This window comes from Diadema antillarum, unplaced genomic scaffold (genome assembly GCF_040938485.1).
Source record: "Diadema antillarum isolate AM-2024a unplaced genomic scaffold, OU_Dant_1.0 seq00001698_RagTag, whole genome shotgun sequence".
Classification (NCBI taxonomy): domain Eukaryota; kingdom Metazoa; phylum Echinodermata; class Echinoidea; order Diadematoida; family Diadematidae; genus Diadema; species Diadema antillarum.
The window spans coordinates 277090-296147 of record NW_027272389.1 but is presented as its reverse complement, the minus strand read 5'-3'; the positions used below and the strand labels follow the sequence as shown (position 1 = coordinate 296147).

General features: G+C 38.5%; 1 protein-coding gene across 1 annotated transcript; it reads left to right on the top strand.

The window, feature by feature from the left end:
• The first annotated feature begins 1080 nt into the window (after positions 1 to 1080).
• Positions 1081 to 18262, top strand: LOC139711763 (acidic leucine-rich nuclear phosphoprotein 32 family member B-like). The gene is made up of 8 exons (XM_071623618.1): positions 1081 to 1271; positions 4931 to 5077; positions 8259 to 8378; positions 10421 to 10598; positions 12504 to 12605; positions 13772 to 13929; positions 16195 to 16282; positions 17639 to 18262. The coding sequence occupies exons 1-8, from the start codon at positions 1209 to 1211 to the stop codon at positions 17710 to 17712; spliced, it is 930 nt and encodes a 309-aa protein (XP_071479719.1). The 5' UTR covers positions 1081 to 1208; the 3' UTR covers positions 17713 to 18262.
• The last annotated feature ends 796 nt before the right edge of the window (positions 18263 to 19058 follow it).

Here is a 19058-nt window from a genome sequence, read left to right as displayed (position 1 = left end):
ATTAGGCCTACAATGAAAATTGTTGAAATTGTAGAAACTATAGCTATCATATCAGTGTACGAGTGTAGTATATGTTACGGGATTGCTAAAAAAAGGGAATAGTAGGCTAAATCATGCCATACATACAGAGAATAACTTCAAATCAAATCAAATCAAATCATAGATAAACAAAATAATGACAAACAAAAACAAACAAACAAACAAACAAAACAGGGGTAGGGGATCTATCATTGAAAGATTAGGCCCAAGTATACACGTAAATCTGACGTAGTAGTCTTTGGATTGACAATGACTGGCCTCAATCAAGTATCGGTTTTATTCATCTGTTTCTGGAGCTAGTGAATAGTGATAGGGCCTACCATGTGCTGTATAGTTATGTAATTGTCTTTCCTTTGGTGATCATCGTTAAAAAAAATGAAACAGAATTCACTGATTAGGATCTACTAGCTTGAACATATTTGAAACCTGTTTGAGACATGAGAAATAATTCTTGGAAATTGGTCCTCGAAATGCTCAGGCCAATTCTATAACATTTTTCAAAGCAATTATGTATTTTATCGCTATCAGATATAGTTGGTATTTTTTGTGATGTAATCAGCTTATCACTTTGTGGTCGAAATCTGGATCAGTTTTCTTGTTTGAAATTATGCTAACAGATTTGAGAATGCCTTTCAACGACATGATTTCCATATTCTTATTTCAATTAACGATTTTTTTAGAAGAATACGCAGGTACTCATAGAGTGCAAAAAGTTACATAGCCCTTTTGACATAAAGTCACTGAAAAATGAAAGAATCTTAGTAATTGTACTTAACAGCTCACTCTAATCATCGCTAGTGCAGCTTTAACCGCGTCGATGTCGCTCAGTGCAGCATGGATTTTATGTGTTGGCCAATGGAAGCTACACCGAGAGCCTATTATGTCGCACTGCGTATCTTGTCAATGACAGCTTGCTATACACGCAGTTACCCAGCCTGTTATACTGTATGCTTGCAAAGAGAGGTCCGTCGGCCGATGCGCGGTATCCCGTAAAGCACGTTGATATATACGATGTGCATGCAAGCAAACTAACTACGCCGCCGTGTGTGTGTATCGAGGGTCCGCCGCTAAGCGCTTCTTCTCGACTACTGACTGCCGATATAACGAAGTTACTGCAGCACCCAACGTTAGGAAGCTCCGCGAGTGAGTAGACTGCTTGGAAGAGCAACATGACGACTCAAACCATGGATCGGAGAATTGAGCTGGAGTTACGTGGTGCGGATCCGCGGAAGGTTTGTGCAATAAATTCAGTTCTTGTTGAAGGGAGTGCTTAATCATACTTGTGTAAATGAATTGTTTTCGGTTTATTTCATGCTGTTGGCGTTAATGTTTGTATGCCAATCGCGTATGGACGCTGCCATTTTTGTCCCGTTTCAACGTGGAAACTTTGAATTTGTTCAAATATCACTCTTGTATTGAGCGTAATTTTACCTTGTAAACCAAGTAGTGTTGTACTCATGAATATCACGGACAATTTCCATGTAGAATTCAAGTACATGCCATAATCGATTTTTCGTTTACCGTTCATTTCATGGTACCCTAAGCTTCTCGTCTGAGAATAGCGAGGTAGGGTTTGGATAGCATGAGCAGTGTAACTCGGCGTAGCGCCTTGCTGCGACGCATTGCCCTGTGTGCACCATGTGTGTTGTGTGTGGCGAGAAGTGAAACACTGGGCTATGCACAACACGCTGGATTTGTGTGTGGAACTTTGGAAATTCAAAGTCGGAGCGAATTCGCGCCACGCATAAAAGACGGCTCGCTGGCACGTCAATTTTCACTATTTATCCTGTGATCCGCTCAGACTGAACAATACTTACAGGGGCTGCCTATTTTCTCCCAGGATATGCGATCATTATTTCCTACAGTATATTGTATCTTTTAAGGATGGATTAGAATCAATCCTTGGACCTCGCAGTTTTTGTGACATCAGGTTGGACGCCAGTCCAGGATGGATAGAATCAACCGAACCAACAAGGGGGCTGGATATGGGGCAGTGGGGCAGGCGGTTCTCTCTCTAACATCTCTCTAACATTAACAACTCTTCAGTAGAAACATCTAATGGTTAGAGGCAGAGCTTACTTGTAGACATCCTACACTTGCACAAATTGTAGCAGCAATATACAGTTCTGTACATGTCGGGGGGGGGGGGGGCGGTGGTCTAGAGCTACATAAATGTAGTAACTGTTGGAGCTTGATAGTGATACCCATTACTAAGGTTAGAGTCTATATAGTAATACAGCGAGTGGTGAAACTGGTGGGATATTGATATTAGTTGAAATTCTTTGAGTTCAATGAAATGTGCCCTCCCAATTGGAGACGAGGTCTGGATTTTGCATCTAAATTTCTACATATTGCACATTTCTATACAAAAAGAACAGTAGAAGAACAACTTTTCTTTTCATTTCCCATATTGTTTAGAACTTGTAATCTCTATTTTTACTCGTTATATTAAAATGAAAAAAAAAAAGTATGCAAGACAAATTTGAAATGACAGCAAAAAACAAAATGTCACTTGTCAGTAAAATGCTGAAAATGGTTTTCAGTAGGCTACATTGTCATACATTCTACAGTGAACGTGTTCATGTTGAATAATCAATGGGTATGGAAAATTAGCCAGAATGAAAATGAGGGTGTGTACTGCTATTTATTTGTGCAAATTGATAAACCATGTTTTTGGCCAAAAATTTCAGTCTTCTTCAGATGTGATGTTTGCAGCTGCTGTGGGACCTGTACCAACCTCTCCCCCGCCCCCCCCCCCCCCCCCCCAAAAAAAAAGTAAAAAAAAAGAAAAGAAAATGGGAGTCATCAACATCTAAAAAAAGAAAATCAAAACTCAAACCTTGGAAATATGTGTGCATTCCTGGTGTTCTGTTTTGCTGGTGCATCAATACCTAGGACCTACAATTGTGTACGTGACAAAGATATTAGCTCATTTTTGCAAATTTAGCTTTGCTTTCTTACAACAAAATAGTAGAAGGAAAGTTGTATCCCTTCTCACTGTATGAACCAAGTTGTACTGGTCCCATCTCCTCAAGCCTCCAGAAAAAAAAATAAAAAAATAAAACTTACAACAATCGGTATGTAGGATGGGAGAGTGCAAATCCTTGTGTTAGTCAAGCTATTGATACTTCCTTCTGTAATTTACCATCGCATGCATAATGCATCATATGTTTTGGTCCATTAAGACTACATGTAGATATCTTTATCCTATCATCTTGTTTGAATTTTATGAAAATAATGTTTGAATGAACATTTCATGAAGTTCCAAGAAAAACAGATGCATCGTGCACACTTCTGCTTACCTGGTACATTGTACAATACAGTAAGGTCCGTATGTTATACAACTTCTGTGGGATTTGAGTGAATGATTTATAAATGCTGGGTTTGAACAGAAGTAACAGATTTATTAATAAAAATAGGGAGAGAGTAATTGCTTTCTATGCACCGACAGTATTACATGGTGTGTGCAGGATACCAGAGCTCTCGGTACGTTCTCTCTACATTAATGTAGTTCTCTCTCATGTTTTGCACACAAATATACTACAAGGTGATGTGATGTTTCTTTTGTTTTGCACATGTTTTTCACATGTTTGAATACATTTTATTTTGAGCTTTTTGCACATTCTTGAGGATGTTGCACAAGAATTTGAGCTTTAATTGCAGCAACATGCTGAAACCTCTCGTGGACCACCCTGAAGTAATCTCCAAGAGAATTTTCATGAAGTGGTAGTGAATCCCAGGCAATATCTCTCATCCAGCTTAGGAGACCCAGATTTTCTCAAATGGTATTTCTTAAGTGCCAATGATTTGTGTAAACAAATTAACTTTTTGATTCTGCTAATGACTGAAATGCAGACCTTGAGGAGCTGGAACCTCAAGAAGTTGTTAGTGATGAGACTGTCTGGACCAGACTAACTGGTAACATAACAGTGGTATTCAGTTGTTTCTCGAGACCATTCTAGAAGTTACATTCTATATTTAAAGTGTATCTCTTTCGATAAGCGTGCTGTTAAAGGAGACCAAACCCAGAGAGAAATGTGGATTGAGTGAAAGCAGCAACATTAGTACAACACATCAGTGAAAGTTTGAGGAAAATTGGACAATCGATGCAAACGTTATGATTGAATTTTTAAAGTTGTGGTGTTGGAACTGCTGGATGAAGAGACTGCTTGAGTTCATGACCTCATGTGTGGACATCAATATAAAGAAAATATAAAGGGAATTCCACAAAAATTCATTTTTCAAGAAAATTACACATTCCATCAACTTGATAAAAATTACTGGCATATGTTAAAGGTGCCTAGACCCGGTAGTTGCGGGGGCGCTGTTGGATGATAGTGCCGATCATCGTTAGCATTGATACGAAGATTGCCGAAGTTGAGCTGTCATCAAGAGTAAAGCGTGTTGGTGTTGCTAGGTAACGTTGCCTTCGTCAGAGCTGCCAACTAGTACTGATTTTCAGTAATTTCTACTGAAATTGGAGAAGAATACTGAAGGTTACAAGCAAATTACTGATTTTAGATATCATTGTCTCTGATATATTCTACGACACTGTTAAGGATTACTGATTTTCACTAAAAAAAGGGTGCAAATTAGTGATTTTCAGCCATTAAAGTACTGAAGGGCATTTACAAAAGTTGGCAACTCTGCTTTGTTGTCTTCTCTGTGCATCACGCAGTCTGTAGTGATGCCAGGGTGTGTGCTTATGTGCTTCTTATTATGACGTCACAAAAGAAGTTTGCTAAAGCTGTCATCCCCTTCAACCAAATCATGAGCCGAACTGTGATCAGACCACTGACTACAGTGGATCGGACTTCCCTTATTCATTATTTTTTGTTTGTTTCAGTGTTCATGAGCTTCTTTGCATTTGTGTCCCTTTCCCATTCCCCAGGTCACGGATCTCATGCTTGACAATTGTAACAGTGCTGGGGTGATTGAGGGATTCACAGATGAGTATTGCAACTTGGAGAGGTTGAGCATGATCAACACCAAACTCACAACCATAAAGAACTTTCCAAAACTTCCGAAACTTCAGCGGGTAAGTTGTCATAGGTGTGTGTGTGTGTGTGTGTGTTGGGGGGGGGGGGGGGGGTGGAGTTGCCATATGAGTCTTGAATCTTTGTGTAATTATATCTGAAAGTTGGTTTGGTGGCTTTCAAATTCTGATTCTTGAAAATGAGAGTTTTTAGCTCACCTGAGCCGAAGGCTCAAGTTAGCTATTGCAATCGCTCTTTGGCTGCTGTTTATCTACTGTCCCCTGTTTAAACGGCTTGCAGCCTTTGGCTAAGTTGCTAAACGCAGCCTTTGGCTGCGCTGCATTTATCAACTTTCCCCTGTTTAAACGGCTTTCAAAAGCCCTTTCCAAAGCCCTTTCCAAAGCCCTTTAGAAACGGCTTCCAAAATAGTTGCGTTTATCAACTCTCTTTGCGAACACGATAACTGGCCTGTCACTGCACAGCTGCATTGCGCAATTCGACCCGAGGAGAAGAGGTCATATAAGGTGTGCATTGTTCGTAACTGCAGTACAATACTACAAAGCCGTTTCAAAACAGCTTTGCGTTTATCAAATTCAAAAGGCTTTTACAAACAGGTTTCTGAAAACCTGTTTAGGAAACCTGTTTAGGAAACCAGTTTGGAAAGCCACAAAGTTGCGGCTTTCGAAAAGGCTTTCCGAAAGGGCTTTCAAAACAGCTTTGCGTTTATCAACTCGTAAAAATTCCTTGAAAGCTGTTTGGAAAACCTGTTTCCACCGAGAAAAGGAGAGTTGATAAACGCACCCTTTCAAAAAGGCTTTCCGAAAGGGCTTTCAAAACAGCTTTGCGTTTATCAACTTGTAAAAATTCCTTGAAAGCTGTTTGGAAAACCTGTTTCTGCCGAGAAAAGGAGTTGATAAACGCACCCACAGTCCAGCGTCCGGCGTGCGTCGTGTGTAAACTTTTTACATTTTCATCTTCTTCTTGAGAACCACATGACCGATTTTAACCAAACTTGGCAGGTAGCATCCCTACGGGGATAGGATCTCAATTTGTTCAAATGGGCACCATGCCCCACCTGGGGGGCCCCCAGAGGGGTCCAAACCCCCTAAAATTAAGGAATCTTTTAAAAAATCTTCTTCTCTAGAACCAGAAGTGATAGAACTAAGTTGATACTATGAGTTGGTGCATTGATGACTGTAGTTTCAAGTTTGTTCATGGCAGAATCAGAGATGCCCCCCTTGGGACCCAGGGGATGGGTTTTTTTCTTGAAAATGCCACGATGAATTTTCACCAAACTTGGCAGGTAGCATCCCTAGGGGGATAGAATCTCATTCTCATCATATGGATACCATGCCCCACCCTGGGGGCCCCCAGGAGGGCCCAACCCACCTGCAGTAAGGAATCTTTAAAGATTTTCTCTAGAACCAGAAGTGATTGAACTAAGTTAATACAGTGATTCAGTATATTGATGACTGTTGTTTCAAGTTTGTTCATGGCAGAATCAGGGGTGCCCCCCCCCCCCCCCCCCCTCCTTGGAACCTAAGGGAGTGTGGTGGGATGGGTCCTAATGGTGATGTAAATTGTACATGTTCATAATTGTTGAACACCCCTTGATGAATATTCACCAAACTTGACAGGTAGCATGCCAGGGGGTTAAGCATTCAGGAATATCTACAATTCCTCTCTAGAACCAGAAGTAATAAAGCAAAGTTACTTTGAGTTTGTAAATTGATGACTGTAGTTCCATGTTTGGAACTACATTCCCATGTACAGTGTAGTTCCATGTGTTCCATTAGGATCTCTTTGTTTTACTTTGTTTTTATATATCTCAGATATTTCAAAACCAACTTTCATCAAATAAAATTTTCATTCCCCTTCGAATTGTATGCTCTTTAACATTTCATAGAGTGGTTTCTAAATATCTTGCAAAGCGTTACAAGCTGAATCCTCACCTCAATCATTACTGTACATGTACAGTCCCTTTAATGTATGAGGGCTTGTGTGTTTGCATTTAATGCATGTGCCATGTAGGGTTTCTGCCATGCTAAATTTAGTGTTAAGGTCACAGCCTTGTGCTACATGTTGTGATAATGCTACTTTTGGTCTACAATTGGATATTACAGTGTATGATATCAGATTTGCTGAAACATCTAGAAGTAAGCAACATTGAAAGCAAAATTACAAAACAGCTTAAACTATGATTTCCTTCTCAACACATGTCTATTATTACTGTCGCTTTCAACTGAAGTTGTCTCTGTAGCAAAACTTTTGAAGAAAATAGAAAATGGTCTGTTGCATTCATTATACATGTATCATCAGAGAGAAAGGGCACTCTTTACTTCAAAGTTGTGATTACTGTGCATTGTTGAATTGAATTGTTGAATTGAAGTGGTTTATTGATTAAAAAAAACATGCACACTGAAAACTCATTGAGATATATACATGTAGATATAAAACAGTTGATACATATGGACGTAATCGTATGTACAAACTAAAGATTTAATTACTATGTAAAAATATTAAGATACATAAAAGTGGAATGTGAATGTGGTTTCTAACTTCTTTTGATGTACAGTATGAATAACAATACATTGATGACATCGTAGTGTGGGGATACCATTAGCCACATCTTAACAGACCTTTTCCCTGGGCGCGTCCGGGCGCACCTGGGTGCACTTGGGTGTTTGGCGGCAAAGATTCACATTCCATAGATTCCATAAAGCACGGCCTATATCATTATGCCAAGTGCCCGGTTTTAACAGGCATTGCTCAAAAACCTTCTCCGGGGAGGATATGCTCTCCTTGACCAAACACATTATTGATATGCTGAAAATGAAGCATTTCACAACATTGTCATTGCACTAGCATGTCATTGCGTACTAATGTGCAAGTGTGTACTGATACAGGCGTGTGGGACCTTTAAGTATCTGCTGATCGGTGTTTCAATATATTAGGCCCACTGTTTTTCCCCTTAAGATATGTTTACTGTGAAAGCGCCTCTGATCTCTCTTTTCTTAAGGACTTTCAAAAAGAAATAAAGAAAGTATGAGTCATGAAATCAGCCACATGTTTAATCAGAGCACATGTCTGTTATGATACCATTCAACCCACAGAACTTGATATGATTATTGTCTTTATGTTGCTTTTGTAGAGACGTTATCATGAAAGGGTAGTCTCACCTTTACACTTCAGAGTTGTGTGCACAAGACTTACATGATAGTGTTTCACTGTTTTTCCTTGCAGCTCGAATTGAGTGACAATTCCATCAGATCTGGTCTAGAAAACCTCAAGAAATGTCCTAACCTTACGCATCTAAATCTGAGCAACAACAAAATTTCAACTATTGAAGCATTAGAACCCCTGGTAAGTACATACATCTGTATCCTGTGAAGGCATAATACTGAGTGTTATTCAAACTTTTGTCACCTTTTACCACTGAAATGTAGTACATAATATTTTTGATGTTGATTCTCATCTCTCTAAAGTGGTGATACAAAGCCCTGTTATCTTGTCCCACTACAGTGGTATGCTGTACACAAATACTGAATTATCCTGGTCCTGTTTTATGAGGAGTTATAATTATACCCCCACCCACGCATAGTTGTCCATGGGGGTATATAGGAATCACTTGGATTTCGGGTGGTCGGTCGGGTGGTGGTAGGGGGGGGGGGTGGGTCCGTTGCAAAGAATCTTGTGGATCGAACTACTCTCTAATTTTTTGAGCAATTGACCCCAAATTTGGCTTGTGTGATGGCTATCAAAGGTAGATGTGCAAGACACCTTTTTCATCAGTATAAAATAATATGTTGCCATGGCAATGGCAAATTTTCATAAAAACTAGTGGATCGAACTACTTTCTAATTTTTTGAGTAATTAACCCCAAATTTGGCACGTGTGACTGCTATCAAAGGAACATGTGCAAGATACCTTTTTTTTTAACACAGTTATAACAAAATTCCGGTTACAACGAAATAAAAATTCAGGCCGCAACATTATCGGCTCTCTGTATTTTAATTGTTTATTTGTTTGGTTCTAACAAAATTTCGATATAACGAAAGAAAACTGCCGGTCCACTGTATTACATAATCCGTTGCCATGGCAACAGCAAATTACAAAAAAAAAACCCTTACCAAATGTTGTGGATCAAACTACTCTCTCATTCTTTGAGCAATTGACCCCAAATTTGGCATGTGTGACCCCTATCAAAGGTAGGTGTGGAAGACACCTTTTTCGTTAGTATCAAATAATGCATTGCCATGGCAACAGCAAATTTTCATCAAAAACATGTGGATCAAACTACTCTCAGTTTTATAGCAATTCAGTTGAAATTTGAGATAACATTGTTATACGATCAATGTAATGTGTAGTTGGGCAAGACTTCTTTCTTGTGTGTGTGTGTGTGTGTGTGTGTGTGTGAATAAATCTGTTCCCATAGCAACAGCAGTTTTTTATAGCAATCATGCAAAAATATGTGGATTGACCTAACTCCTCGAGTTTTTGAGTATTTGACTTGAATTTTGGCACATGGGACCACTACAGTACGTAGATGTACATAACGCATCTTTTGATGTTGAGCAATGCATTGCCATGGTAACAACATTTTTTTTTTACTGAAAAGCATACAAAAATATTGTGGATTTATCTAATTTCCTCAGTCTTTGCGCATTTAGCTTGAAATTTGGCACATGTGACCACCATGGTACGTTGATGTGCAAACTTAATCTTTTATCATTGTTTAACAAAGTGTTGCCATGATAGCAGCATATTTTGTAATGAAAATCATATAAAAAACTGTTTATTTACCTCCGTAAGTCTTTGAACACTTGGCTTGAAATTTGGCACATATGACTGCTATGGTATGTAGATGTGCAAACTTAGTCTTCTATCATTCTTAAACAATGGGTTGCCATGGTAACATTTTTTTTTCACTAAAAAGCAGACAAATATTGTGGATTTAGCTGATTCACTTAGTCTTTGAGCATTTAGCTTGAAATTTGGCACATGTGACCACCATGGTACATTGATGTGCAAACTTAATCTTTTGTCATTGTTTAACAATGTGTTGCCACGGTAACAGCATATTTTTTATGAAAATCATACAAAAATACTGTGGATTTAGTTAACTCCATCAGTCTTAGAGCACTTGGCTTGAAATTTGGCACATGTGACCGCTATGGTATATGCAAACTTAATCTTTTGTCATTGTTCAAGATGCGTTGCCATGGTAACAGCATTTTTTCACTAAAAAGCATGCAAAAATATTGTGGAATCAGCTTATTCCATCAGTCTTTGAGCATTTATCTTGAAATTTGGCACGTGTGTGGGTAGTTAACTTATTGTATAAGGGGGAAAGGTTATTGCTTGATTACGTTTCTTTCATTGTTTATATGAATGACCCAATGCAGAAAGACTTACAGAAGCTGACACACTTGGACCTGTTCCACAATGACGTAACACACTTACCAAACTACAGGGAAGATACGTTCAGGATGCTTACGAGTCTAAAGAGCTTAGACGGCTTTGTGGGATCAAGTGGAGAGGTTGCAGACAATTCAAGTCCTTCAGAGGATGAGGAGGAGGATGGTATGTATAATAATGTAGGGAGAGGCATGATCAAATGTTTTTGGCATAAAAATCAGTAGGGATGTTGACATACTGTATACGCTATAATTTTCGCGTACATAAATTTTCGCGAATTGCCGCTGTCACACATTTTCGCGAGTGGTTAAATTCGCGATTGGGGGACCATAGAAAATATTAAGTGGCAAAGAAAGTGTGAATTTTCAACTTACTAGCAAATAAGAATGATACTAGTTATACACTGCATGAAAAAGACTTGCCAAACTCTGCGAACTAGTAAGTTAGAATTCAACATTTTTGAAGTGGTTAAGTCCATCGCGCTAGATTTCTGACGAGTGGTCCCCTTGCGATAATGGATTGGCTCCGAGTATTCGTAAGTAGACGTGGACGTGCGTAAACAAGCTTATCCAGTATGGTCTCTTCGGTAAGCCGTGACATGGTATACTAGTACTGAAATGTTGGTATCATCAAGGCAAGGGATTCATTTTTGGAAGGTAATATTTTCGCGTGTTGTTAATTTCGCGAATAGCTCCAGACTCGCGAAATTCGCGAAAATAAAACCCCCGCGAAATATATAGCGTATACAGTAGTCCCTTTGAGTTCCAAACTACAATGTATAAGAGATGATGGGTTTTAGTTTGGTAGTAGATGTAATGATGGTATTAAAAGCTTGCCTTTGTACTTTATTTAAGTCATTACAGTTTCTTCAGCAGCCATTGTAGAAGTGATACAAAAGAAGCCTCTTCTTTTTTTAGTTTTTAATTTATTACCTCTGCCAAGGGAGGAGGTTCTGTTTATGTTTTCATCAGCGTTTGTTTTTTGGTGTGTTTCTTGGTTTGTATGTGTCGATGTGAAAAATAAGTTGAGAATTTGTGGATGGATTTGGATGAAACTTACAGAAACAGTTGAGAATGACACAAGGAATAGATAATTGAATTTTGGTAGTGATCTGGGAATTTTTATGGATTTTGTGAAGAAATTTCAATATTTTGGCAGGTAATGTCAGTGAACTTTGGAGTTGAAGCTGCACATTTTTTAAAGTTTGCATACAGGCATTTACGTAAGTGCGTGCCCTAGTTTCTGCCATCCCTTTAACTACTGAAACATATTATGGCATACAAAAATATTTGCGTGCTTTTATTTTCGCGCTAGCCTCTGGTTGCGCGAAATGCACGAAAATTTCCACACCGCGAAAATTTCCACTTTTGCAGTAAATTAGATTATTTCAACTTTTAATCATTGGAATTAATCAATTCTCATGTAGATAAAGCTTTAAAAAGTGCGTGCAACAAATTTTGGCCAAAAACTCCGATAGAAAACAAAAGGTGAAAAAAATAGAATACATATGAAATTCACAAAACAGTAAAAAAGAAGAGAAATTGAATTTGATTGTGCAATATTTTTGCAAGAAATTTGTTTGACGTGTCTTGAGGAATTCTGACACAAAAACGTAGCAATCCTTCAGTCTTTTTAACCGAGTTACAGGCAAAAATATGATTATGTGCATAAATTTTCATAGTCAATTTACTAAAAATGAAATATCAATATTTTTCTATTGTATGACCATCTTGTAGTTGATATCCGGCTCTATGTTCGGGCAAAATTTGGCAGCGATTGCGCCATCGACGGCCGATTTGACCCCCCAGTAAAAACTTGGTCTCAAATAGCCCAGGCAGAATAGGGTTAAACTCTTTGTGATTTGAATTATCCACTGAAATGATAGCTAATTGACATCGGCCTTCACTAAATACATTTTTGCTTCTTTTTTTTTTAATCAGTGATAGTTTAAGGTTCATCTCATAATGCGTATGGTTGCCCAGTCAGTGATAATCTGAGAAGTTGCTCACGCAATACAGAGTGCTTTCTGTGCAGGGGATTCTCATTGCTTGTGTCTGCTTTGCGATTAAGGAACGGAAAATGAAGATGATGAGGATGATGATGATGAGGAAGATGAGGACGAGGATGATGCAGAAGATGCAATTGTAGATGAAGATTCTGACGAGGATTCAGGTAAGCAGTGGACTGGTAGGCAAGGAGGGAACTCTTTCATTCATTCTCTCAACTGACCTTCCAAGTGTTGTGCAGTATGGGAAAAGTGAAAAACTCTTTCTCTTCCATATATGTTTATTTGATGTTATAAAGTACCTTTACCAATTTTGTGAGATTGTAACACTGACCATGCATTTTGCATTTTCTCATGTGGAGATCTTGTGATAGCTACCATTTTATTTTGTCCCTAGGACCAAGTGAATAATCCGAAAGGGTGGCTTTGTATGCACCACAAACTTGCTTTGTCTAAATATGAGCACTTATCATTCTGTTGTTGTTGTTGTTGTTGTTGTTTGTTTGTTTGGTTTTTTTTTTGGGGGGGGGGCAGTAACTTGTGCGTTGAATGTCTGAATCATGTGTTTTATCTTCTTGCTAACACAATGGGTGATTTCAAGTTCAGTGCTAGTGCTATCTCAGCACTAGCACCGGCAATAAAACCGAACTTGAAATCAGTCGGTGTTGGGAGGTTGACCTCAATATTATGATGTATTTGCAGTATTTGGTGCTGGGCTCTGTGTTAAATGTCATCTGCTGAACCGAGCTCCACTGTTGGCGATTTGCGTGCTTTTTCCCCATTGGCCAACACTAGCCCCTAAGGATTATCATTTTTGTCATCAGACACGAACACTCTAGACATGGCTTCATAAATCTGAGCCTGGGAGCAAAATTAATATCATTGTATTTTGGAGAAGGGATGAAATTTGTGGCATTTTAATCTGTCTTCCTCATATGTCTAAAACTAAGCAGTCATGGCTACATCTTGTAATATTTTGATTGTAATTACGCACAATCACTTTTTTCATCACGCAATTCCCGCAGACTTCGCAGTTGTGTGATCCCAACACAGAGTGCTGGGGATTGATAATTTTGATCGATATCATTGCGTCAATGTGACCATCGGTGTTTGAGCGTGATTTAAGGCAGTTTGGGAAATAGTACTAGCACTAGCACCGAACTTTAAATCACCCATTGTAGGCCTTTCATAGATCGTGACTTTTTCAGGGATTCTCAGGAATGATCAATGACATTTTCTGATGTATGAAGTAAAGTGCAAACAAACACAAAGCAGTAAAGCTATCATATCCTGCATACTGGTACTCCATTCGCTTTAAAACATGCTTCTTCAGATGATGATGACGACGAGGGGAATGAAGATGATGATGATGAAGACGAGGAAGATGATGACGATCTGGACGACGATGAAGATGAGGATGAGGATGAGGACGAAAATGTGGAGGGAAGCGACAACGTAGGCCTGGACTACTTAAATAAGTCAGATCTTGGGGTAAGTGCAAAGTTTGTCAAAAGTACATGTATATTGTCTACTTATATGCTACCACAATGTACCTTACCCTCAACTGAGAACTAGAAGGGCTTTATTGCAATATTGGAGGTTATTGAGTTATTGGTATCATGTTGTAGAGCTCGCTATCCTCTACATTATGGTGCCAATTTGAATTATTTTCATTTTCAGTTAAATGTTAGAAATTAAAATCATAAGGGCACTATTTTACCCTATGAACAGTGGTTATAAATCTAGCCACTTTCATTAAATCAAATTTTAATTCATGGAGATTGTTTCGTTTGTATTTATGTTTAAATCTTAGCAGGCAGTAGCGCCCTTCTTGTTCTCAGCTGACTATATGTCTGCACCCCCTTTTATTGACAGAAATGTGACAATAAAATTATATTGTTACATTGAAAAAATATATATGCACATTTACAGTGCTGATGAATGAAAGTGTTACATGGTTCTTAACCCTAACTAGGCCGGGCTATTTAGGTAGTTGATAGAGCCGGGGGGGGGGGGGGGGCCTCCCAGGCCCCCCCTCCAGATCTCGACCGCGCGATCGCAACGAAAATTGGCACACACATTGCCTATGATGTAATCTAAAATACCATGAAGTTAATTTTTCAAAAAATTATCATTTATGCTAAATTATGCTAATTTATGCATAATGATGCATGAAAACAGACTATTTGGTATAAATCACAAAATAAAGCTCAAAACAGGCACATTTTTCGTGTAAATATTCTTTTTAGTGTCCTTAGCAAATGTTGTAAAAAAAATTGTGATATCAGAAAAAATTCTTAAGTATTTTATTGTTTTTTGAATTTCTTATGTATTTCTTTGTTTTTTCGACTTTATGTTTTTCATTGTTTTTTAAATGAAATTTGTCCACGACATCGGTCCGAACAAGAAAATACGTTATTCATTGATTTTAATCAATAAAACACCAAAATAATCATGCTTTTATGAAATTTGCCTGTAAGCACAGTTTGCATTGAAATTGTACACGAATTTACGTTTTTGAGCAATTTTGGGTCTGACATGCATGTACATATTTATGCGTAACTTCGGAACCGCGCGCCCGGGCGTCGCAAATTTAGTGTCAAAAGATGCGGGAGACTCGAAAGAAAAAAGTCATGGAACGTCGCGGCGATAGCTTTTTGCGATTGCGATACATCGCGCGGAACGTCGGGGGGGGGGGGGCCTCGGAGGCCAGTCAAAAAAACAAAAAAAAAAATGGGTTAGTGTGCAGCCCTGGCTATAACAATGAAGGGTACAATTGCCAATCAAAAGTTCAGTTGTCATACCTGGTGCATGTTACTTTAGACACCCAAAAATAGTAATTAATTTCAGTACCCAGCAACATTGCCAACATTGCCAAATTACCGTTGTATTGGCTATTTCTTTAGTTTTGTTACTTTCCGCAGAATTCTTCAATCCAGAGAGGTTTAAATCGTTTATCTCATATGTAGGGCTGTAATCCAACCCCACGGGGTGACATTGTTACTCTCCCCCCTCCCCCCCCCCCCCAAAAAAAAAAAAAAAAAATTATAATATGTGTGACACCAACAGTAATGTAGAAACCAGCTCTCATATCTCTGATATTCAGTGCAGAACGCATGTCTTTGCACAGAATCAAATCTTAAATTTGATTCTGTATTTATTAGAAATAAGTGCACAAACTGGCTTCTTCCTGTATGCAGTAAGTGCATGCCACCCTTTTTGGTGTTAAAAATAAGCCATTTTTACCGTCTATTTCATAGCAAAGAAAATCGTTGGAAGTTTCACTCAATTTTATCTATACGACATCTTCCACATATATGAAGTTTGTTTGTTTGTTTGTTTGTTTGTTTGGGGGGATACCACAGCTGTATGTGAATCAGTGGATATACCTTTTACGACATTTTACACTTCTATGCGGAAGACATGCAATTTGTATGTCAAGGGGTAATATTATCCTCCTGCCTTCAGAGAGTCCCGTGCTTGTTTGTTGTGCTAGAAAAAATGAAAATATAGTTATAAACGTGTTCAGAAATTAATGCCACAGCAGGATAACTATGATTGTAAGTGCAATACAAATAAGGCACAGAATAAACAAAAATTTTTGTTTATTCACTGATAGTGTAATACTAACAAACCGGTCGTAGCAATAGTCCCAAGGACTTTGCAATTACGGGAATGCCATGTAATACTTTTGTTGTAATGAGACGTCCTCTCTTTTCTTTTCTTTTTTATTCTTTCTCTCTCCATCTCCGTCAGGATGAAGATGAGGAAGAGGAGGATGACTACCAGCCAGACAATGATTTGGATGATGAGGAGGACGTTGAAGAGGACGAGGAGGAAGATGGTAAAAAAATGCACTATACGGTGCACTCCTGTGATAATGAACACGGTTATAACAAAATTCTCATTACAACGAAATAAAAATTCAGGTCCCAAAATTATCATCTATATTGAATATCTTGATGCACGTTACTGTTCGGTTCTAACAAAATTTCAATATAATGGAAGAAAACTGCTGAGACTTCGTTTTAATGGGAGTTACCTGTACAAATATTTGTGGATAGCATTTGTCAAGCCTGGTACAGCATCCTTGGAATTTTGATAGAGTTTTGATGAAGAGTATACACTCTGAACCTTCGCACATACATCCTCACAAAACTTTGGAGAACAGTATTGCAATTGTACAGACATGGTGCCTCTTGTGCATTAACATTCATCCGTGTTCTCTTCAGTAAGTAGGTGAACATTTATTAGTGTAATATTAGTGAAATTCTAACAAACCAAAGATAGAAAACCAGTGAAACTAGTGATATTTAATGATCAAGCATCAAAACAAAACTATGCAAATGCCAAATAAGACTCATGACAATGCCTTCTGGAGGGCCCATAGTCAAACATTAGATGACATTTAAATTGTCAAAACTGTCATACCGTCTGATGCTTGATTTCGCTGAACTTTGTATATATTTTTTTTTTACGAACTCAGAATGCTTTTCATTAAAGGGACAGCATAGTATTGTTTGAGGTGAGGATTCAGCTCTTAAGGGGATGGTTAGTGAGATACGTAGAAACCACTTTATGAAATGTTCAAGGGCAATCAGTTCAAAGAGGAATTCAAAGTTTATTTGATGAAAACAGATTTTGAAATGGCTGAGATATCATATCCAAAAACAAAGTAAAACAAAGCAATCCTAATAAAAGTTGGGTCCCATCTTTTATTGGGATTGCTTTGTTTTGGATATTTCAGCCATTTCATGACCAATTTTCATCAGGCAAACTTTGAATTCCTCTTATAATTATATGCTCTTTCATATTTCATAAGAAGTTTCTCATTATCTTAGAGAACCATCATCAAAAAAGTTGGAAACCTGAACCCCCATCTAAACCAAAAACAGTACTATCCCTTTAAAGGTCATCCATTTCCTGTGGGTGCAATTCTGTCGTGGAATAAAAAAACACATCTGATACATTCAAAAGAAAAAGAAAAAAATGTAAAGGGTAAATGAGAACATGAAAATGTTATGTTGCCAGGAAAAGTTTAAATTGTTCTTTAAGGAGTTGTAACATACATTTTAATATACCTATCTTCTGTTATTTGTGTATCCATCTGTCTATCTAACCCCTATCTTTCTCTATTTATGTATTGCTTGAGCGAATACCTGGTGATGGATTTGCTTTCTTGCTGTGTTTCCTCCTACAGAAGAAGATGCACAAAGGGGAGAGAAGAGGAAAAGGGAGCTCGACGACGAAGGGGATGAGGACGATGACGACTAGGGATGGTAGATACAGGGAGGGAAGGGGATGTTCGGGTGGGTTAGGGGTAACTTTATGGCGGTTCTAAATCGGGGAGAGGCCACTGTCTACGAAGTAGAAAAGCGTATACCCTTTGGAGAAACCCATATTAGCACAATTTCCTGAATGCTCTCTATTGATTCCAAAGAATTCTCTGTATATTAACGAAAAAAAAAGTTTTGGAAAAGTAAAAGTGGTCAGGGTGACTAAGATGTATTGAATATTGTCCTCTAAGATTGTGTTATATTCTCTCTAACGACTATGTGCGCTGCCGCTGGGTGGCGAGTTTCCTTGCTTCGTAGGTTGCCAAATTCACTAGTGTAGGAGGTTGTTAAAGGGGAAGGCTAGTAACTGATCAGTGGGAATCAGTGGAAATGCTTGGAGATGATTGTTCCAATCCTTATGGGATTCATTCAAGAGTTCATTGTATATCTATTGTGTGAAAATGATTTGCTTCAGAATGGTCTCATATTCAAGTAATGTGCAGTTTAATGCTTCCAGGTTAGCATCCCTGGTCAGTGACGGAGCATTAATCTGCACATTACTTGAATATGAGACCGTTCTGAAGCAAATCATTTTCACACAACAATAGATATACAATGAACTCTTGAATGAATCCCATAAGGATTGGAACAATCATCTCCCAGCATTTCCACTGATTCCCACTGATCAGTTACTAGCCTTCCCCTTTAAACAGCTGTGTATTTTGAAGCAGATACCTCGCTATTTGTTTTGATTGAGGGTAACTAGCAGCCTCTTCCTACTCTGCACTGCAGTCACTCTTTTCTCAGGTACATTTTGTCAATCTGCACCAAAGTCATGGCGGTTATATGACAGAAGTCCCTTTATAGAGCACAAATATGACAGGTCCCAAAACAATCCCCTTCTGGAAAAATGAAATGCTCGCAGCCATTATTCTGTAAACAACAGCAACAATGGAAGTTCCGCACACCCCCAGCACCTAATGATCAATTGATATTGATTTGCTGCGACAAATCAAGGTGGCCGCACTGATGATAATGAAGTTGTATCTGTCTCTATATATTTATGAATGCATGTGTGCGGTGAAAAAGAAAAAAATGAAATGTGTGGCCGGGTCACTGGCCTTTCCTCAGCCACCTCCTTAACTGCTGGTACACGCACAGTCTGAGCTTGCACTAAAGGATGCAAATAAAAACGGCCGTGAGAAGATCACGACTTGGCCCATACAAACGGAAATGCATTGTAGGGGATTTTTGAAGCAAGTTGCTGTGATGTAAAACGTACCTGAAGACGTGACCGAGGTGTCTAAACATAACATGCTCTCGAGCTCACAGTAGGATGCAAAC